The 22,126-nt window shown below is 43.3% G+C and overlaps 1 protein-coding gene across 1 annotated transcript in view; it reads left to right on the top strand.

Moving 5' to 3' along the window:
• Nucleotides 1–4,571: 4,571 nt before the first annotated feature.
• Nucleotides 4,572–22,126, top strand: part of AP3D1 (adaptor related protein complex 3 subunit delta 1) — a 45,590-nt gene continuing 28,035 nt past the window's right edge. The window contains exons 1-4 of the mRNA XM_026114151.2: nucleotides 4,572–4,981; nucleotides 18,728–18,823; nucleotides 19,557–19,637; nucleotides 20,336–20,416. Coding sequence (XP_025969936.1) covers nucleotides 4,886–4,981; nucleotides 18,728–18,823; nucleotides 19,557–19,637; nucleotides 20,336–20,416 — 354 coding nt within the window. The 5' untranslated portion in view covers nucleotides 4,572–4,885. The remainder of the gene's footprint in view (nucleotides 4,982–18,727; nucleotides 18,824–19,556; nucleotides 19,638–20,335; nucleotides 20,417–22,126) is intronic.

Raw genomic sequence — 22,126 nt, 5'->3', positions numbered from 1 at the left:
CTCGCGGCCCGCGGGGACAAACCGAGCGGCGGGAGAAGGCGAAAAGGGAGAGGCGCAAGGCGGCGGCATTTGGAGAGGAGGAGGCCTTCCCTCCGCCACGGAGGCCCTGCCCGGGGCCGGCCCCCTGCCAGCCCCCAGCCCCACTCCCTCTTGTCCCCAGGCCTGGTGGCCGCGTCCCGCCCGGAGCCACCGGCGAGCCCGGTCAGTCCAGACGGGCGAGCCTGGAGCGGAGACCGGCCATCCGGAGCCTCGGAGAGCCCGGGAGCAAAGAGGGCTGGCGAATGGGCGAGGTGGGCACGAGACGGTGCCGGCACCCGCGGCCCTGCGCAGCCTGGCTCCACTCAGTACCGCCAGGCCCGGGCGGATCTGCCCTGGCGCAGGACAATGCGGGCCAAGTGGGAGCGAGCTTGGTGGCTTTTCCTTTTTCGTCCCTCTTCATTTCCATGAGGGACATTCGGGTGAAGAGATGTCAAGCATGGAGGAGGCAGGGACGACGGAGAGCAGAGCAGCTCCCCGCTCCCTGGCCGGGCTCTGCGCAGGGGATCGTCTGGATCATCCCCCTGTGTTGTGGGACATCTCTGGGTCAGCCCTGACAAATCTTGCGCCCAGCGGTCCCAGGCAGAGCCTGACCCACGCTCCCTGCAGCCTCCATCGATTTAGGGCCTGTCTTGGTGGCCATCTCATGCCTCCCCCTCTCCCCCAGCCTCCTTCCCTCAAGCCTGAGCTCTGCCAAGCACAACGCTTTGAGTCCTCTCTGCAAATGTCATGCAGGAAAAGGCTCAGGCAAGGCTGCATGGATGCAGAAGACTGGAATAGATACGCTCTGCACCAAGCATTGCCCATGGGGCACATGGCTTGCATAAAACTTCCCTGTTACCATTCCTTCCCTACCCAACATATCCAGCCTGTGGTGACGCACACATTAAAAACTCCTCTACTGAAATCTTAAAATGAAAGCATTTAAGAAATAGGTTATCATGAGGAATAAACTATTCCGAAACAAGTTCAGAGACCCTGTTCCGTAATGGTTAGCAAGCGGCTTGAATTCAGGTCGCCATTGTGTTGGCGCGAGTCTGGCCACCTCGAAATAACACCGCTCCAACGTCATCGTGTGCCTGCCCACCCTTCTGCTTAAGCACACGTTCTGCACATTTGCTGTCAGCTTTATGGAGCGACCTACTTCTGTCTCAACAAATAGTGACAGAGCATTGACGTGATGCAGAGCGGGAGTGACAAAGCAGGACCTGGTACCCAAAAGTGCCAACCGCGCTCAAACTGCTAAAGCACATTCCCGTTGTTAGGTACCAAGTATAACTGCGCAAAAATAGTTTGCATAAATAGAAACGTCTCCGTGGGAAACAAGGGAAGGGGCTGTGTTTACGGCACGTTTGCTGGGTGCCTGCATAGGAGAAGAGACCATGGATGCGGCGGGTGCAGGTGGTGTTTCTGGCACAATTAGGAGCTTTAGGATTTAGGAGCATCTTCACGGAGCACCGCAGGTTAGTGGAGCCAAAGGTACCTGGCACTGAGAGGCACCACGTCCTCAAAGATGGTTGGTCCCATCGTTTCTCACGTCAGACCGTTATCCAGTTGGCAGGAACAGGCTATGCAGAAACAGGCTTTTGGAAATGAGCCATGTGGTGGGCATTTTCCCATAGGGTACATCAAAGGAGGTCGGGCCGTGATTTGGCACAGCGCTTCAGCGGGGACATGACTTAAGCAAGAGAATATCCCTATTGTCTACGGTGGATTCACCTATGGAGTTTAAGTGATTCACGTGCTTAAGTGGTTTGCTGGACCGGAGCCTGAAGGCAGCTTTTGTAGAAAATCACATTTTTGACCTTCGCGTTTTAATGATGCAGCTTTCATGGTCCTTTTCCCCAAGATCAGTTTACACAAAGATATCAGTTAGCATAATGAATACCAAAGCCATCCCATATCAGTTAGTTTCGATGAAAGTCTGGACGGCAAAATGCATGGAGCAGCTCTGAACTGCCAAGGAAGAGGGAAATTGTGCAAGACAGGGAGAGAAAATTCACAGAAATGTTGCCCAATAGCCCCTTCTAGGGGAAGAATTGGGTCAGGGCCTGAACTTAGCAGTTTAGGTCCATCTCTGTCAGAAATGTAAGGGCCAAGCTTGTGTTTTCCCCCGCTAGAAGATACTAGGATTCATGAGCCGTTAGCTAAAGCCTTTCCATAGTGTTAAAAGTGCAAAATTTACTCGGGGATGTTGCATTGCTGGCTACTGAATTGCGAATAGGCCACGAGTGCCGTAGGAGCAGAAACAGCTGCTCACGGGCAGGTTTCTTCCCAGAGAAAGCCTGCTGTGAAATTACAGCTGCGAGAACAGAAGGTGGCGTCATTTATTAAAAAAAAAAAAATCCGAGCTGCAAATGTCTTATGGAGACAAGAAGCTTGGAGTTTCTAGGATCTTTAGATATTATCGAGGGCAATGATTAGGGTTAGAGCCATGGTCTTCACTGAGGATGATCATAAAGGAGTTTCATGCTCTATAGTTCGGAGGAAGGCAACTGAAAACTCTATTTCTGGACCAAATTTTTCAAAAAAGAGGCTGAACCAACTTGGACCAGCTATGAATCCGTACCAGGAACAAAAACCCTTGGAATCTCCATTTGGGAAGATCATATTCTGGGTTGAAATTCAGCTCTATGAGCCTCTCCCAACAGCTTGGACCCCAGCATCCTGATCTTGGTGGTGTTAAAGCTCTACTGCAGATGTATCTCTGAGCAACAGTGTGTATTTTGGTCAAACCTTCAGAAGGGATAATGTTGAAATGTGGTCTCTGCAAGAATAAGGAGTGGTTTTGTCCTTTTTGCTTTCCTTTTTTTCTAGAAAACAAACAAATGGAAAGGAAACCCCAACCAGCCCCCTCTCAGCACTGGAAATGTGAGGAGTACAGCTCTCCTTTTTCCCAGAGGAGTAATTTTGAGGGTAGAGTTGCCTCATTAATCTCGATGGTGAAGTTTGGGGAAGTGCCTGTTTCTGCTTCGTCACGTCTCCCGGCCTGAGCTCGCGTTCCCGGCCGTGTCCTGCGGTTATGGCAGTGTGACTGCTGCGGGGTCCAGGCTCTGAAATGATCTCAATTAAAAACAGTGCTTTTTCTTCAGGGTTCGCGGTGCAGTCCCACAGCGAGCAGCATGGTGCAACTGGGAGGCAGAAAGATGGTGGCAGGGAAAGGACCAGCGGCGGTGGGCAAGGCAGCATCTTCCCAACCTGCCGTGTCACACGAGGAACCCTGGGTCTTGGCTGTACCCTGAGGACTCCTAAGGCAAGGCTGTAACTCTCACCGTTTGACTTTTTCCCTTGAAAAGGGAAACATAATGGGTAGAAGCGGCGATATGTAGCCATTTCTGAATAAAATGAAGACCAAACCCATGAGCTCCCTTCTTCTGTGAGGGTCCAACAAAAACAAGCTATAGGTCAAAAGCTGAAGACAGAGGACAAGGAGGAGAAACATTTTAAGCAAACAACAATTGTTTTCCTTCTCCTGCCATAAAGACGCTCAAAAGGACAAGCAGATCTTTGCAAGGTCACTTTTTGTTTGCAAGCTCCTTTCTGTTTATTCACCTCTTTTCACAAATACCAGAATCCCTTTTGGAAGGCAAAGACGGGGTAGAAGAATGGCTTTTCTCCATTTTCTCTTCTCTCTCTTTATCCAGAGCACCACCCACCTGCAATAAGAAGCATCCTCCTCTGGGCAGACGTGCATACAGGGCTGATGCAGGTATTCATCACGCGGGTAGTCATCTGGCTGTGTTCCTGGCTGGTAGCGGGAGGGCCGGTCCCACGGGGGAAGGTCTTTGGTGCCCAAGATGGGATATTCGGTATTTCTGTAACCCGAAACAAACCTGCACCGTTCTGCGTGTGTGCCTGGTGCGGCTGGCTGAACTGCCAACGGCCTGGTGCCCGGTGCAGCCCGCGTGCACCACGCCACCCGCGAGGCTCCGCGTCCACCGGCTCTGCCTCCTTCACCCCGAGGAGCGCGCTTCGACCACAGTGGGATTTTTCACCTAGGGAAATGGACCGTTATATTCCTTAGGCTGCTAAAGGTGACTTGAATGACAAGTGACTGCTGGTAGGTATTGAGGTTCACGTGTGATGGCCTCGGCGGTGGCACCTGGTGTCTGTGGGCTGCGTTTGGATCTGAACTCAGAAGCGACACCTTCAAAATCTGCATGTATCACTTATACAGCTTGTAAAAATGGACGGGAGGGGAGGAAAGGCAGGACGCCGGGTAACCGCCGCCTCCAGCGCTGCCTGCAGGGGCCGCAGCCCCGCGGCGCTGCCCCGCGTGGGCCCCAGCGCGGACCGGCGCGGGGGAGCCGCTGCCCGACCCCGCCGGACCCGCCCCGCCACGTGGGGCCTCCCGGGCCGCCCCGCGCGGTGTGGGGGGCGGGGCCACGAGGGGGGCGGGGCCACGAGGGGCGGGGTTAGCGGTAGCGATGACGCGGCTTTCGCGGGCGCGTGGGCGGGGCCGGCGCGTGTGGGCGGGGCGTTGCGCGACGTGGGCGGGGCTAGAGAGCGGTGAGGCGGGCGGACGTGGTTGGGGCGGGGCCAGGCAGGGGCGGGGCCGAGCCCTCAGCTGACCGGCCGCCATTTTGTCAGGCACTTGGAGGCCGAGCGGAGCCCGGAGCTGGGGCTCGTAACCCCCGGGGCCGCCGCTGCCTCTAGCCGCGCTGCTCCGCGCCGTGCCGGGGGCGAGCACCGCCCGCGCCCCGCCGCCTCCCCGCCCGGGATGTGAGCGGCCCGGGCCCGCTGGTCTCACCCGGCTCTAGCGGTAGCAGGAGCCGCGGCGGCGCCCCCGGCTGGGCCCGGCCCCTCAGCCCCGAGCGTAGGCCCCGCGGCCCGGCGCGGCCCCGCCGCCATGGCGCTGAAGATGGTGAAGGGCAGCATCGACCGCATGTTTGACAAGAACCTGCAGGACCTGGTGCGCGGCATCCGCAACCACAAGGAAGACGAGGTGAGCGGCCAGGGGGGCTGCGGGCCCCCCGCTCCCTGCGGCTCTGCTCGCCGCCCCTGCCGCCGGCCTGGGCCTGCTCCGGGACCGCTCGGCCCCCGTCCTCCGCGGGGCTCGGCTGTCACCCCCGACCCCTGGCAGCCCTCCCGCCGGGCCCTCCCTTTCCGGGGGGCTTGGGCGTGAGGGAGGGTGCCTCGGGCTCGCCTCGCACAGCCGAGGCTCGGTTAGGCCCGGGCGAGCCGGCGGCTCCCCCTCGCCGGGAGGGGGATGTTGTTTTGGGGAAGCAGGAATCAAAACGAGGAAGATGAGACTGGGGTGTGGGCTGCAGGCCAAAAAGGAGAGGCTGTGGGAGAACAAGAAGGCAGTGGGGGAGCAGTGAGTTGAGAAGGGGGATAAGGGAGGGTGACACTTTGTATTCACTTTCCTATTTAGTGTATTATTGTGGTGTTGAGATCATTGATACATCTAAAAAAGTAATTCCTGACTTCCAGCACTGCATAATCAACTATGTATGAAGCTGAGTTCAGACACAATTCAGCTTTGCAATCATTCTTATTATATACCTTTGAACTAAAACATTTTCTGCATTTGTAAGCTTATGTAGGTGGGAAGTAGTTGGACACGTTGACCTGTTACTCGTTTTGCATTAGAGACATGTTATGAGGAAATTAGTAGAGGTCAAATAATTAGTCATCAAGAACACATTATATGAGACTTTCCATGTGGAATTGGAAGTGTCACATATTAATTGGAAAGTAATGGATGTGAAGGATATGATTTATGTTCATCTACAAGTAAGTGGTCATGGCCTTAGAGGTTCTTAGGATAACTAGTTCAAATAACAGAGATAACTGTTAGACAATTCCTATCCAGTTAACAGTGATCCTAACTCTTTATTCCTCGCTACTGGCACTGTTGGGCTGAAATGTAACATACCTTCCAAAAAACACTTGGTTTTTCAAATGACTTCTAAGCAGACCATTGTGCACAATGCAAGGTGTTATTTGCTAGTGATGATACCTGGGAAAACTGTTTAATCTTTTTGTTTGATTGTGTCACTGAATATTGGTTTGGTGGCAGAGGAAGATGGTGCTGCTGTGAAGTGTGTGGCACCCTGCAAAGAAATGGGAAACTATATGGAGGAATGGTAACAGCACTTATTAAGCCATGTGAGGTGATACCTAAGAATGTTTATGTGGACACTTACTGTGTTTAGCTGTGCTGTTGTATTTTCAAGCTGTTTTTGTTATACTGGGAGCTGGAACAGTTAATCAATAAACTATTCTGTGGGGCACTTTTCCATCATGTGTTTAGGCCTGGTTTGTATGACATGCTGCTTTTAGTAAATAAGCCTTATTTCTTTTGTGCGTAGGACAGAAAATGTTTCTTCAACTGTCAAAGCTCTGAGGATCCCTCTGTGTAGGTCCAGGCGTTTGTGGCTCCCATCCTCTTTGAGCAGGATTGAGTGTACTGTTTTCATTTCTAAGATAATTTCCTGACAAATAGCTCCTTTTCCAGGACTCCATGTATTTGGAAGGTAAAGAGCACAACTGCTGTTACACACTATCAGGCTTAACAAATTACTCTGCATCATGAGCCATACTGGGTGTTTGTTCTTCGCTTGTGACAAAATTTAGTTAGCTTTAGTTTCCTTTGTGTGGAGTTAAGAAAAATAGATCACAGATATTTTTCTAACATTATGAAAAAAATTATATGCAAACATAAGGCCCAAGTGAATGGGTTACTTTCCCCTTTCTGCAAGTCAGAGACTGATGTTGTCGGTTGCAGTGGTCGAGGGGTAATGTGGTAGCATTTTAAATGATGGTAGCTCTGGTTTCAGCTTTAAATTTTGACATTTTAAAATAGGTAATTAAGTAGCAACAGTTCTTTAGATCCTCATGTGCACAGCAAAAATTAAAAACGAGACTTCAGTATGTGTTCAATTGATCGGTTGAACTGCCACTGATAACGCTTGTGTCTTTTATAACACATGCTTTTTTGGAATCCTTCAAAGATTTTACTTAATTATATGAAGTGACTGCAAACAGCACAGGACTGTTCCTTTCTCTACCTAAGCTAGCAAAACAGGACTGTAAACCTTCTGTTATTAAGATATTGGGCATTGATTTAGTGCTTCCCAGTGAATGTTCATGAACACGATTTCTAGTTTTCAGGTGATATTGCAAAATCAGAATAGTATTTTAGAGGAAGTAGCTGCAGATACTCTTCCTTCTTTTCCTACACTGCTTCCATTGTTCACTTTATCCAGTAAGTGTTACTCAAACACGGAGTGTAGTTTGACTGACTTCTGCGTGTCTCAAGATAAGTATCTAAGCTTAAGATATGTGTTTTGGCCAATTCAGAAGAGCAGATTTGTTGAGAACAAGCTGCAGTGTGGCAAGGATATTAACTGCTGGATCTCAGTGAGAATTACTCTATGAATGAGGTGTCTCTGGAAAGAAGGTGCCATGGTTGTTGGACAAAAATGAAAGAAATGGAGGTATGAGTATTGTTTTGACCTTTTTATTTTGATGTAGTTATGCTTTTACAGGATGTTAATCCCTGTTTTGTATGTTGGTTCTTGCCTTCTCAAATTTCAAATTATCACGTGGAAATTTCACCATCATCTTTTTTTCCCCTCATCTGTCTGGGCAGTCTCTCCTGGTGGACAGGAGATGGTCAGATTTACTCCATTCCACTTCTTAAATATGACAGTTCCCTGTTCCGCTATAGGTGCTATTCCAGGCTATTGTATCTGGTATTTCATTAAACTAGTGGCTTCGTTCCACTGACACATCCGGGATGTATTCGTAGTGAAGGATATGCCAAATGGCTGTCACCTAGGTTTATGTGTGGGTTTTTCAAGTACAGCTTTTCAGTAGACCAGCTGCATTCTTTCTTGATGATGATACATTAATCTTGTGTTGCTGAGACTACCGATTTTAGGAGTGTCCTCCTCAGCTCACGGAGGAATTGAGGATACTGGAGGCCTACTGGCACGTCAGCTAACATCCTTGCTGCACAGTGCTTAATTACCTGTCAGAGGCAACTTTCATTTTAGTTTCTGATCTGTATCCAAAGCTGACCCATTTATTTTGAGTTTAGAACACTGAAATTGAATTGACAGTGTGCTGTGAGGATGGGAGGGAGGCAAGAGGTAACGCCCGAGTTAACCTAGTCCCTTTTCAGTGCAGGCACGCTCTGTTCTCCAGTCTCTCAGGGAAATTTGGAGCTGCATCGTCCTCCTGTAAAGTAAGCACTACTGTGAAGGGAAGGAGGTAGCACGACAGCATTAGGTCTTTTCCTAATTTAACGTGTTATGTTTACTTTTCAGCACTCTATGCAGATGCTTTAATCCCTGCAGTTTTTCCTGGTGCCGGTTCAAAATTCCAGGGAAAGCCAAACTTCCGAGAAAGACTGGAGATATTTTGTTCCATTCTCCCTTGACCTTTTTTCCTAATCTCTCTCTCTCTCTCTCTCTCTCTCTCTCTCTCTCTCTCTCTCTCTCTCTCTCTCTCTCTCTCTCCCCTTGCGCGCGCTCTCTCTCTCAAAATTAATCCTTGTAATAGTGAAAGGAATGGGTCTTTCATCTGTTTTTAGGTGCTTTTGTCTCCTATGGAATAAATTCTCCCAGTTCTGCCTAGTTTTTGGGTGCACATCTGTGTAAAGGGAGGAGTGGTTTGTACCGTGTGATGTTAAAAGTATAATGGGTCTTTTTGCTAGATACTCCAAACTGATGATTTGTGTTTAGGGATGTTTTCCTGAACTTGAAATATTTGGATAATCCTTTGATTGACAATGTTTGGCTGTTGCACGGTGTTTTGTATTTGCATTTAACAAACTCATTGTACCCAACAAGAAAAGTACTGTTGAATGCAAAGGTGAGAGGCACCTTTACAAAACTGAGGTGGTGAAGTAATAGAAATGGAGATGTTTAAACGAGTGGTGATTTGTCTTGCTCAGACCATACCCCTGTGTGTTTCAAGTGCCTTTGATTTATTGGAGGATGCTTGGAGGAGGGGAATAGTCATTAAAAAAAATCCAGCACAAAATGTCTGTCTGTCTCTCTCAACTTGAGTCTGCTTCTTGAGTGCCGGGATTAATGATTTACATTTTTTTGTAGTTGATACTTTAAGGAAAGGCATATTAAAAGCCTCACATTCTCTTCTGTATGTAGCATTCAGTGATAAGTATCGCATTGCTGATCTATATTTAAGAAGTTGTTTTGTATGTGACCTCTCTCAGAAACAAGTCTGAGGAGAGAAAGGAGCAATCAGTGTTTCTGGTTGGAAAAAAATTAAAATTAATTTCAGCTGATAATATAAGGAGAAAGCAGGGGCTTGTTGAGGTCTTCCATGCAACGTGCTGGGAAACGTACATTTAACTACCCCAAAAGACTGGATTTGCAAAGCTGGCAGTAGGCTCCTGCTTTTTAGTGACTGTTATCTAAGAACAATGGACTTGCATTATGGGGGGGGGAAAGCCCTTTTCTGCTAAATAAAGGGCTATTGCAATCAAATGCAAATAGCTACTTTTTCAGGTAAAATCATGCTATAAGGCGTTTTGAGGAATCTTTTAAAATTATGGAAGTCTTTCATGCGCAGCCTGTCATCAGCTAGGCCAAAGATCATCTGATGCTGCAGTCTTTTGACTTAGCCTCTAGCTGCTGTTGCAGTGTAAATATCTAATAGTAAAGGATATGGCGTGGGGCATAATAGGGGGATTTTGAGGAATACTAAAAAGTTTGTTGGTGCTGAAGACTGGAAAACAGCCCAACTGATAGGCAGTGCGCAGTTCGCTGATGACAGACGGTTCTTTCAGTTGCCCATGCTTGATCAGTTACTGCTTGCCATATGTGTGCTAATATCTTTGAAGGGAGTTCATTATTCCACCCACTTTTGAGTGGATCTAGAGTTGCTATTGTTAATTCTTTGAGTATCCGAATCACTGGAAAAGGCAGAGTCAGAAATAGAAACAATACACAAAGGAAGGTTTGATAAGGACCTTACACCAATCAATAAAGCAGCAGACTGATCACAGCCTCCGAGGTAGCAAGGACAAGTGTAACAGTGTCCTTGCCTTACCTTCTGTGTCATAGAAAATAAAGGGTCTGGAGCCTTGTAACAAAAGGAATGAAGTGAGCTTTTCCTTGTATAATTACAAGCAGAGAGCAGCTTAGGCTTTGCATTACAGCTAGCTTTCATTAGCTTCTTGCTTTCTCCTGTGTTAAATATTATTTAATTGGCTGTGGCGTAAGTGGGGCTAATAGCTTTGTTCCTAATCCAGAGCCTTTTGTAGCTGTCTCTTCTGAGGGTTTGAAGCACTCTAGAAGGCTCACTTTCTCATGTATGTAAATACAAATTCTGCCTAGGCAGGTGCAGGGGAGAGGAGGAAGATTCAGATACTTCATCCTAAGAAAAGGAGTGGACACATACAGTGTGTCTCTTGTGAGGTCTGAGGAAGAACTACTGAAAAAGTCAAATAAGAACAAAGATACTAATCTTCTCTACTGTGGTGGTCTTCAGAGAGCTACTTATTGGTTGGTTTTTGATGCAGCCACCTTTGTCCCTATGTTGAATGTAGAAAATAAGTCCTTCATCTCTTTTCTGATCTCTTCTGGTGTGACAAATGTCCATGAGCTTTACTGGGAAACCTCTTCCCCCACAATGCGGGTCAGTAAATATTTTTGGTGTACAAAGATTACCTTTGGGTCGTTCGTCTGGGAGTGTTTTTTGGTAGTGTGTCACATTTCTGATGTGATGCAAAGAGCAGCAAGGGAGGCATTAAACTGCGTGTATCAAAAAGTCTGAGTCATGGGACCAGTTATAAAGAAGCATTTGTGTTCCTTGGCTTATTAAAAACCTGACTGTTCATACTGAAAAACTGAAAGTCCTTCATAATCTGAAGCAGTCTGCTTAAATCCAGAAAGATGCAGGAAATAACATGGTTAGCGGTGGTATTAGTAGCTCTTTAAGGTGGTTGCGTGCTTTTTTTAAATCAGAAGCATAGGCTCAAAATAACAGAGCATCTATGAAGCCTGTTCAATACTTAAGTGTAACCGGCAGTGGAAGAATGTTTGGGACATACTGACTTACCTCCCAAATCACTGGTCGGTAGGCTGATGGAACTGTTATCTTGTAGGCCATGTAGTTCAGTGCTATTTTGTGTATTGGCTTTTTTCTTTGAACATCTAGATCATAAAACAAACCTGTTAGTTTTTGCTGAGAGATGCATATGTTAAAAGGTTTGAAAAGTGAACTAGACGTAAGCGTGGGTGTGTTGAAACATTCTTCAGGTAGGCCAGTTTATCATGGCAGATCTAGGCCTCAATAAAAGATATCACTTCTAGCTATATCAGTGTGTGACTAAGTTTCACTGCCTTAAGTAGTGGAAATTTGAGTGACCTGTATGATTGTACAGCAGGAGGCAGGAGAAAAAATTTACTTTACTTACACAAACATTTTTACTGCATTTAAGAAGTCAGTGATGGCCGTGAGCCATCATTCTCTTCACTGTCTGCCTTAACCTTCCGTCACTTGGAGCTTCTCATAGCTTTTGCATTTATTACATTAGAAAGAAGTAGCACTGTATTTAATGTGTTTCTATATAATATTAATCCATAATATCTCCTTAAGCCTCTTTTATTGTTGACATTTCCTTCTGAACTAATTCCTGCCAGTTGAATCCCTAAGATAGTAGATACTTTGGTTTCCTAGAAGGAAGTGACTGCTTCCTGCACAGACAACTAAACACCAGTCGCTTTAATCGAAGCCTGAAATGCTGCACAGGAGTATGACTGGAACTAAGAAATTGAAAAGTCAATTGTAGAAGTACTCATATAGCTTTTTGCTGAGTAATGTACAAGTAGAAGTTTTTATTACATATTGGGTTTGCAGGGACAGGCATTGTAATGTGCCACATCTGCATATTAATGTCTGCTCAGGTATAGCTTAGACAGCATAAGCTCCTGAGGCTTGTCTTAATTGCTATGCAATTAAATTAACAAATACTGTGATCAAACTGGAGACATTTGTGTTGAGGGACATCTCTGAAGTCTTACTGACCATGTGTGTTTACTGATTTATGTTGATATGCTTTGGGTTTTGCTATATAATATTCACTTAGTTGTTGGCATCTCAGAGTAGCCTGTGTGGGGAAATAGTACAGGAGAACTTGCTTGTCTGTGCTCGGGCCTCCAGTATAGACACCCTTTTGTGTAAAATGTTTCAATTGACTTTGGCTAAACTGCAAAAAGACACTCTCAGTGGGAGAGTGACAGAATACTCTTGCATTTACAAAGAAAATCCAGTTGATTTTTGCAGTGCCTCATGTTTCTAAAGACAGCATAATCCTGTGGATATGTGTGTTGGCCTCAGTACTAGTTCTGCTTCTGACTTGCTGCAGCGGTAGACAAGCAGCTGCAGCTCTACATCTGTTTCTTTTCCCCACTAATCCTTCTATATCACTTACCTGTTCTGAAGATCGTATGTGTTTCCATAGTGCCTTATGGCATTGTGACCCTGATCTTTGTATGGAGTTCCTTGATATGGCTCTAAAACAGATATATTAATTGCTTAGCATCCATCTGAGTTTTAAAATAAAGTTCAACGATTTTGGGGGGGGTTTATGAATCAGTTTAGGATAGATGGGGGCTTAATCCCAAGTTTCAGTTGGTATGTATAACTTCAGCCAAAAAAAACAACAACAAAAAAAACCCCCAAAACAAACAAACAAAAAAAACAACCCCCCCCAGGTATGTGTAAATAATTTGACTTTTCACATTCCTCCATCAGTATTGTTTGGCTAAGGAGTCTTGCTATCTAGCTTCGGCCATAATAGCGAAGGGAGTAGCAGATAATGCACCATGCTCCTAATAAATAATACAGAAGATGACTGCTGGAAAATGAAATGGCAAAGGTTGACCTTCAAGCCTCCAGTATTTATCACTAATGAGAAGAATACATTGGTCTAGGATCTTGAAACCACCTACAAGATGTGTGAGTAAATCCCTGGAAAGCCAAGTAGTAAAGGCAAACTAAAATTTGCTGAAGCACGTATAGCAATAATTTTTATTAACAACAATTTTATTAGCAATAGCTTTTGCATCACCTTTTTGGCTGCTGAGAACCTGTGGGAAACAGTTTCCCGATCACTGTTTTCGTTCTGTTATGCGCTTATTTATTTTGATTAGTTCATGGTTTTAGTGAAGTAAATTGTAAGATAATGTGTGGGATTGTGTGTCTGGAATTCTGTTTCTGTCAAACCGTGTAGTAGTCCTAAGGAAGGATCCTGTCACTCATCTCGGATGGCTTTTTTCTGCAGTATTTAAATGCTCTAATATTTTTAGCTATGTATGACTGAAGTTAATATCCAATTTGCTTATCTCTAATGCTATCCCGTTTTCATCATTCAAGTGAATTGAAAAATAGCGTGTTTCTCTTTTTTTGTGCTCTGAGCCATTACCTCAGTTGATGTATGTGGTGCTGTCATGCTGTGGTGCTTACGTTTCAAGTGCTGTTGTCAGTTTATTGGTATATAAATTCAATTTGACTAGTTCAGTGGTGTTTCTTAATGCAAAGTACTGCTTTTGGGTTTTTTCGTGGAAACCAGGCAAGTGATATGTGTTTCTTTGCAGCCTTCTTCTGGAAGTTACCAGGTAGCAGATGATCTCTGCTGTGCTTGTAACAGTATCTTCTGCTCCAAGCATAAAAATGTTGTTTTGCTGCCCCAAGGTGTGTGTGATGTAACTCCCTTAACACTGTGTTAAGCACTGTGGTGGTGTCACGTGGCTTGTGTCCAACTGGTCATATTTCTTAAGGTTATCAAATAAAGGGAGCAGTTGTTGCTGATTTCCTGGAAGTTAGTGCAGTAGGTGTTCTGCTCTCATGTGAGACCATGTCATGTGCTTGCACTCAAGGTGAGTTCATTGAGTTTAACTTCAAATGTTTCTAAGTTCTTAAAAAATAAATAAATAAAAATAAACCCTACAGTGTTTAAAATGAATGTCCTATTCTATACTTCAGGTCTCTTTTTGTTCTTTCTTATTCCAAATTTTTGTTTTACAACTGTAGTTACACATTTATTTTAGATCATACCTTATTCCTTGTGGTGTTCACTGCAATCATCTCCTTAAAACAGTGCATTTAATCCTGAAAGTGCGGGACAAGTGGGGACTGATGGTCTCTGGCATTTTGCTGTTTTAATCTGAGCGGAAAGCACTTTCAGTAAGTGACAAGTGAAAATCTTAAAAGCAAATAATCTGTGGCAGATGCAGTGGATCGAGGTTGGATCCTGGTAAGGACTCAGTGGAGGGTTTTCTTGCTTTCAGCTTGCTAGACTGTAGTCCTAAGTGGTACAAATATGAGTGTTTGCTAGACTGTAGTCCTAAGAGGTACAAATATGAGTTTGCTTTCTGTTGACTTCAGATAATTGATATGTGGCTGAGACAAGGGTACAGATTCCTTAAGATAATTGAAAATGGATAGCTTTCATGAGTAAATGTAATGTGAAGATACTGCAGTGATACTCATTCTAATTATTAGGGTCTTTTTATCTGCTGTGAAATACTAAGCTTTGAACGCAGATGAGAGTACAGCATAAAGGATCACATTCTCTGGGAATGTGACTATTCAGTTAGATTTGTGGGGGGGGGGAGGGTTCAAATTTGTTCCCCTCTTGCTTGACAAACAAGAAGATCCTAGTCTTTTGCAAACCTCTCCGAAATAGTGAATCCCAAATTCGCTGTGGGCTGGAGGTTGGAATAAAGTTTTGGTGCTTTTCAAAGTTAATTCAAAAAACATGGCTTGTGGGAAGCTGAAAAGCTGGAGAATGTAAGATCTTATAAACTGAAGTTTTGGCTTCTTCTCTGACCCACTTTTCCCTCTTCTCTTAGTTTCAATAGGCTTATGTCTTATTTTCATTCTTGATACCTCCACTTTAGCCACTCACAGTAGTTTAAATACACATATTTTCTGGGTGAGGTCTTGGAACGCTTGAAAAAATGCAGACCTGTTTTTAAAATCACTGTGTATATTTTGAAAACGGATATAAAACGCTTACCACATCTGTTTGGTGGGATGCATTAAGGAATGGCAGTTATGACTTTGTGCTGTATTCACAGCTTTGCTGTGTAATTACTGTATTCATCTGCATGCTTTATTTGGGTTTTAGCTCCACTGCTATGAATGTGTTTCGGTAGTCTTTCTCCTTCTGAGCAATATGTGAGAGAAAACAATTGCTGAGGTGGTTGCTATAGCATTTGACTTAAGGAGCCTTTCCCAACTCATTGGGAAAGGCTCCTTTCCCGCTTGGCTGACTAGCAAGAATAAAAGGTCTCTTCCTCCACTTGACGCTTTTCCTTGTGTTATCATATGCCTTTGGCTGGATTGCTGCGATTCCGATAATGTTCTTCTGCTTAATGGCTCTGCTCGTTCTTAACTACAGTAGAAGTGAAAGGGTTCCTTATAATTGCTTTGTTTGCTGAAAGCAGTCTGGGAATGTCTGAAGATGTGCAAATATTGTGGCTTAAGTGTTCCTCAGTTGACTGGCCAAAACTGCCAAGCCCTCCCCCTGGGAGGGCTTCAGGTAAGATTGTCGTAGAATCGTTAAGGAACATAATGGTTACGAAGTATATAGGTATTATAATCAATACTGGGAGGATAAACAAACTTGAAAATATTTTCCTTTTGCATTCTTCCTTTCCGTTCCTTGCATTCCTTCTTGGATTCGCTAAAATATTTTAGGAAAAACTGAGCCTGTTACATCCTGGGAAGCATTTATTCTTACTTACCACGCTAGGAAATTGCTATATTAGAGGGATTTATCCACAGGCTGTCAGTGAATCAATGCTGGCAGAAGTATCCGGATTTTGTCCTGTGTTAGTATTTAAATGTTTCTCTCCTGCAAATATCTAAGCCTTGCTCTGTGTCTACCATGCTGACAGATGCCTTAAAAATTGCCTTCATTGCATCAAATGGTTATTCTAGTTTTAGTCTAGTTCTGCGGCCTGAATCGAACAGCTTGAAAGCTGTCATGGGAGAGCTTGGGGGTATCGCTGTGTGTGAAAGTGCTTTGATAAAACCTACCGTCTGCTGTTCTACAAAGGTCGGCTCTTCCGTTAGCGAGAGAGCGGGACAGAACTTAGCTAACGAAGCACACTCGAATACTTCTTTCCTTCCTGTTTGTTTAGACACTAAATGCAGTAGCAAATGTGGCTAAGATACGATGGTTGGATTTCAGATGATAATGCAAGACTGTAAATAGATCGGTTTTGTTCATGTTACTCATTCACACCGGTGTTACTCCACAGAGATTATCAAAATGTTAATACCCACTGATCCTTTAAAGCTTTCTATCTATAGTGTCTTTTGTTCCTTGTAGTCTTTTAGGATTTTATATACAGATATTTTGGAAGGACTTCTTTGTGCTCTTCTAAATCTCGTATTTAAGCTTATTAGATCTGACTCTACGTTCTGTAATATGCTTTTTCACCCACCTTTTAAAGAAGTTGGTCATTATGTTGGGCTGAGTCATAGATGAGGGTTTGCCTGCAGGCTGCTGGGGCTGTCGGGTTTGAATAGTGACTCAGGAGTCTGTGTTTGGCTGTGCTGAGGGGGTCTGACTGGTTGCCATCGTCATGGGCGTAATTTAACTTTTCCATACTCTAGCTTCTTCCACCTTCTTGTCATACAGTGGGTTATGTTCAGCTCCTGAGAGGTGTTTAGGAACATTAAGCTGATGTTTAAAGAGTTTTGGGATAGATGTTACGAGAAATGACACTAATGCTTTTCGTATATGGGCATAACAAATGAGAACCTGCATTATGATTCTGGCTTTGGAAACTGGTGCTGATGTTGCTGGCCAAGATGTGGCAACCAGATACACAGGTGAAGGATTCTGTGACACTGTTCCAGTACGCTGCTATGTGTGCATAAAATATTCACGGGTAGGTACAATGTATTTCTAGATCGGTTGCATGTTGTATAAGTGGTTCTTTAAGCATCTCTGTTCAAGTATGTGTTACCTACTATCAGAAGCTTTTAGTTTAAACTCAAGAGTTTAAACTTTCCATGGAAGCTGTCTGGACCTGACTCCCCTTAAGTTGAGAAGGGTCTAAAATCCCAGATCTTTGGTTTCCTGGAAGTAGTAGCCTGAACTCTAGACAGTTTTGTGCTTGGGGGCAGCACTCTTTCCTGTTCTGGTGGATATGATCAGTTCACCCATGTCCCAAGAGGAAAGTCGAGCATCTCCGTGGGGAGGGAAGAGAGTTCTTTGGTCTTTAGTATGACGTCTCTTCACATGAAAAAGACTTGTGTTGCAGTGATATTATTTCTTTCCCAAATATGGGCTTTTGGGATTATGTTACATTTCTTAGAGTAAATTCCTTTGCTAGCTTTCTGACCTCGGACCTTCTGAGTTGAGTTAAACTGGAGAGCAGGGCTGCTGTTTGAAGATCCCTTGCCAGGCTGCAGGAATGGGCCAAGCAAGAACTCGATGAAGTTCAACAAAGGCAAATAAAGTGTCTCAAAATAATGAACACGGTTCTGCTTGAGCCAACCAGTGCCACAAGGAATCAGCTTTATCTCTCTAACTGCAAGATTTGAGAGAAAAGCCAGTCAAGTTATTCTGCTTGCTTTGAAGCTGTTACCCCGATGAGACTGCTCCTACACTGAATTACATTTATTCACCTTGCATCCTGGTGGTGGGTTCTGATTTTGGTATTGCTGGACTCTGAATTACAGCAGTGCAAGTTGTCATTATGTGCCTGTGGCTTAGAGCATAAAGCCCCTGCATTAAAATTCAGTTGCTGCTTTTCCTCACTTGGATCACAGTAGTGTTTCTTTGCACTACAGACCTTGTATAATTTCTTTTTATTCTCATCTGCTGTTTATTAAGGATAGCATTCTCCGCTTGTAGCTGCTGAATCTTGTAACTCGAAGCGTGAGTATTGCTCCAGGACAGTGTAAATGGCTGAAGAACAGCAGGAATAATACACAAATTTTAGTATAAAGAGGAGAAATGTCAATTAATGGACTTCCACATTGAAAAACATGTTTTGGTGGAAGGTAGTGGTATTTGTGCAGAATTTTGCTATGCGGCTAGGTAAGCTTTTTCTGACCTGGTTCCCCTGACAGTTGATTTATATTGAATGATAAATGCTCCGGTGCGTATGTGGCTTTCTAAGGAGAGATTATTTCTCTGCTTTTAAGTCTTTCATGATTTCTCTAGCAGATGCCTTCAGTACTTTAATCATAGTTAGTTGTGAGCTGAAGGAATCTCTGACTGAATTAAGCCTATTTATAAAGTAAAATCTGTACACACATTTTTAAATCATGTGTTTGCCATATCCCTCCCACAAGCACAGACACGATTGTTTGAAAAGAAACGAAGGGCCCAATATTTAAGCGTAAACATTGACTTGGTGCTCCAAGTTACTGAGATTCATACAAATAAACAGGTGTTGCTTATCAAAATGTGTAAATGGCAAAATCACTTATCTAAATCACGAACCGGGGCAGTAGGTTAACTTTGCCATGTTTTGAATAAATGGAAATGGTTAAGTAGGTACAGCTAAAAGTACTTCAACCTTGGATTCAGCTCTAAGAGACTTGTACTCTGTCCCTTCAGCATGGGTGAAATTTGGTGCTTGCAAATGATGAGTTTAGCTTTTTTCTCTGAGTTAATGGGCTTACAAAACTGAATGTTCTGTGATAAATGAGCATGAAGGTAACTTTTCTTCATTTCTCTCAGGCAAAATACATCTCCCAATGCATCGATGAGATCAAGCAAGAACTGAAGCAGGATAATATCGCAGTGAAAGCAAATGCAGTCTGCAAACTTACATATGTAAGTGCCTTGCTGGGATATAATGTAACGTTATCTATATTTTTTGTCTTTCTTGCTAACTGCCAGCTAGCCTTCTGTCTGAATGTCTGCTTTTCTTAGGTTTTAGTTTCATGATAGGCTTTAAGCTTTTGTGCATGCAGGCTGCAGGTGGAAGTGCTCCTGCCCATGCCTCTGATGTCAGAGGTTGCATGTTCCCACTCCGTTCATTGCGCTGGCACTAGTACTTGTTCAGTTTTATTGAGATGGATCGGGAAGCTAATCTGGTTGAAAACTAGTCAAACAAAAAATAAGCAGTCTTCAACTGTATTGCTTCTTGCCTAACTTCCCATGTGGTTGCATGAGGATTTGAAACTGTTTCAGTTTCTCTGCACAGCCCTCTATAGAGAAGGAGAAGGAAATACTGCTAAAGAAAGAGTCTTCTTTTAAAGAAGAAGAAGAAAGAAAAAAAAAAAACTCAACCAAACCAGGAATAAAAACCTTCCACAATGATACTTAAATAACTGCAAATGTAGTACCTGAAATTAGTGCAAACTTTTAAAACTTGCTTCTGGTGCAACTTTTACACTTCTTTTACCTACATGGAGTGGCATAGTAGCATAAGCCATAAGCTTCAGATAATTTACAGTATTATTTTTTGGACTCTGAACTGGTTCCGTCTTCAATTTTCTAAGGTATTTGACTATTTTCTTGAGTATCTTATTTCACAACTTTATCTTGGCTTCTCTGTTAACAGTTACAGATGCTGGGCTATGACATCAGTTGGGCTGCTTTCAATATTATTGAAGTCATGAGCGCATCAAAGTTTACATTCAAAGTGAGTTCTTTGTGCAATTAAAACTGTAGTAGCTGAGTTGTTTTATTACTGTATTTAATGGATACATTGGAACATTTCAGTTTGTTTTTGTCAATATGGAAAGGAAGTAGAATCTGTTCCTAGTACATGGATAGTTTCACTTGACCTTCTTAGTTACAGGTATTTTTCCTTTTGCTACAGTTTTATAATTTTTCCAAAAAAGCTTTATTTGTGCCCTGTGTTGTAGACCTTTTTCACCAAGAAAGGCAGAGTATTACTGCTTAAAGCCCATTCTGGAGACTAGTCCTTAGGACCTGCGAGTCAGGAGTTAGTGTTATTCTTGCTTTTTATTAGCTACAGCACAGAAAACATAGATGTAATATTCCCCATTTCTTCTACTGGCAATCCTACTTTATTTCTACATCTTCTCAGTCATTGAACCTCTAGATTCTAAAAAAGTAGAGGAGATGATGCTAGTTTTGATATCCTTAAAATAGGTGTATTACAACTATGGATGTTACTTGACTGAAATATAATCACCCCCTTTTTTTTTATTATTGGGAAAGAACTGAGAGCCCTATCATGCCTTTTCTATTATGCAAACCTTTTGTCTAATTGTTCGTCTTTTTAATATTGCTGATGAAGCTAACAGTTGTTGTTCATTTGAACACTGTCTGAACTTATAAATAACTGGCTTTCTTCTGCTGTCTTGTTCACAGAGAATTGGTTACCTAGCTGCCTCTCAGTGTTTTCATGAAGGGACTGATGTAATTATGTTGACTACTAATCAAATCCGAAAGGTAAACGTTTGTCTCCAGCTCTCAAGCTTTTTCTTGTACTGTTTCCTTACCTGTAGTTTCAAATCCATGTAAACTACTTGCTTTTGGGGAATGCAGAGGGGTCTAAGTGGAATCCTATTTGCTTGGTTCACAGCCCACTTTCATTCTGCAGTCTGAGGGATTAATCAAATGCTTGGTAGCTGTCCGTAGGTTTGCCTCATGCTGTCTCATACAGCTATATGTTTACTCAACACCGTGATTGGTGAAGACCGTAACCTTTGTTAACAGTACCGGTCTCTCAGACAGCCCTCATAAGAAGGTAGTGGATCAGAAAAATGTCTCTGTTCCCAAGATAAACTGAGCTGTCATCCAGTTTCATGAACTTTGTTTGTGAGGGGCTGTTTTCTTCCAATAATAACCAATCAAACTTTTGACTTGTCTTGCATAATTATGTGTAGGCTAGGTGAAGAATTGCAGCGTATGCTAAAGCTGTGTTCTCTGTTCACGTACCAAAATGTGTTTGGCTGGGTAGACCTTTTCGCTATCATTTGAATTCCCATCCGATTTAGTGGGTTGCAGCGTTATTCCTCTATTCTTCAAATTAAATCTATTTAATAACCCCCCCCCCAAAAAAAAAATCCTAAGTTTAGTTTTCAAAGTATCACTTTAAATCTTGACCAGTCTGGTGGTAGATGTGACCTGCATTTTACCATTTAAGTAGCTGAAATAGCTTTTACTTTAAAATAAAATTAGTGAGATGTTGTCTGGTTTCTTGCCTAAAGAATTAGTGCTTTTCCTTTTCATTATCTTTTAAATTGTTCAGCTCTGACAAATGCATATTTTTAGTAACGTTCATCCATGTTCTTTATTATGGAGAATTTATTATTCTGAATCCCAGTCTCTTACTAGGCTGTTCCTTTTTTCTTGTGCCTGAGTTTAACAACTGTGCAACTTTGTATTTTAGGAGTTTATCACGTCCCCAAAAACACTAAAGCTAGAATGAACTGCAGAGTTTTGTTGCCCCTTTAAAAAGTAGATTTCATTATTCTTGAAGTAATCTTTTATCACCTGCAAAAAGTATTAAAATGAGATACAAATAGTATGGTACCTTAAAGGCTTTCTTAATGTAGTCTCCTTGTACGTGTGATCCTGGACAGGTAATACTGATAGTTCATGTGGGAAAGCTCTGTGCAGTTCGCTTCATATTTTTGTTTCCCAATAACTGCAATTAAGGATTGATCGTACAATGCTGTGTATTTCATGAGATCTGGCTTAATAATTCATACTAGAATATATTCAGATAGAAATATTAATTTATTTAACAGTCTGAAGCTTAGAAAAGCCTGAAAGAATATATGGTATATTCACTTCAAATAAATACAAAGAAACTTCACAAATAAAATATATTCTGCACACTAGCTTGTGTTCTGTCTTTATTGGACTGAAAGTCATGAAGCTGTCAGCAAATTGAAAGGAAAATTAACTCGTTTCTCTATTAGGTTAAGCTGGGCACTATTAAGCATGCAGTGAGATTACTTGTTCCCAGTGAAGTGGATGACAACGTTGCTTTGACTTAACAGGGTTACTGTCTAGTGTCAGATTTTTCAGATTTAATTTCAATTTTTTTTTAGGATTTTAAACACATTCGTGATTGTGTCTGTTTAGGGTGCGTGGTCTGATATGTCTAATTGCCTTTATATTGTAGTCTTCCTTCCATTGTTTAATTATGAT

The sequence above is a fragment of the Dromaius novaehollandiae genome, chromosome 25 (assembly GCF_036370855.1).
Source record: "Dromaius novaehollandiae isolate bDroNov1 chromosome 25, bDroNov1.hap1, whole genome shotgun sequence".
In the NCBI taxonomy this organism is placed as follows: domain Eukaryota; kingdom Metazoa; phylum Chordata; class Aves; order Casuariiformes; family Dromaiidae; genus Dromaius; species Dromaius novaehollandiae.
This window is presented reverse-complemented; position numbering and strand designations above follow the sequence as displayed.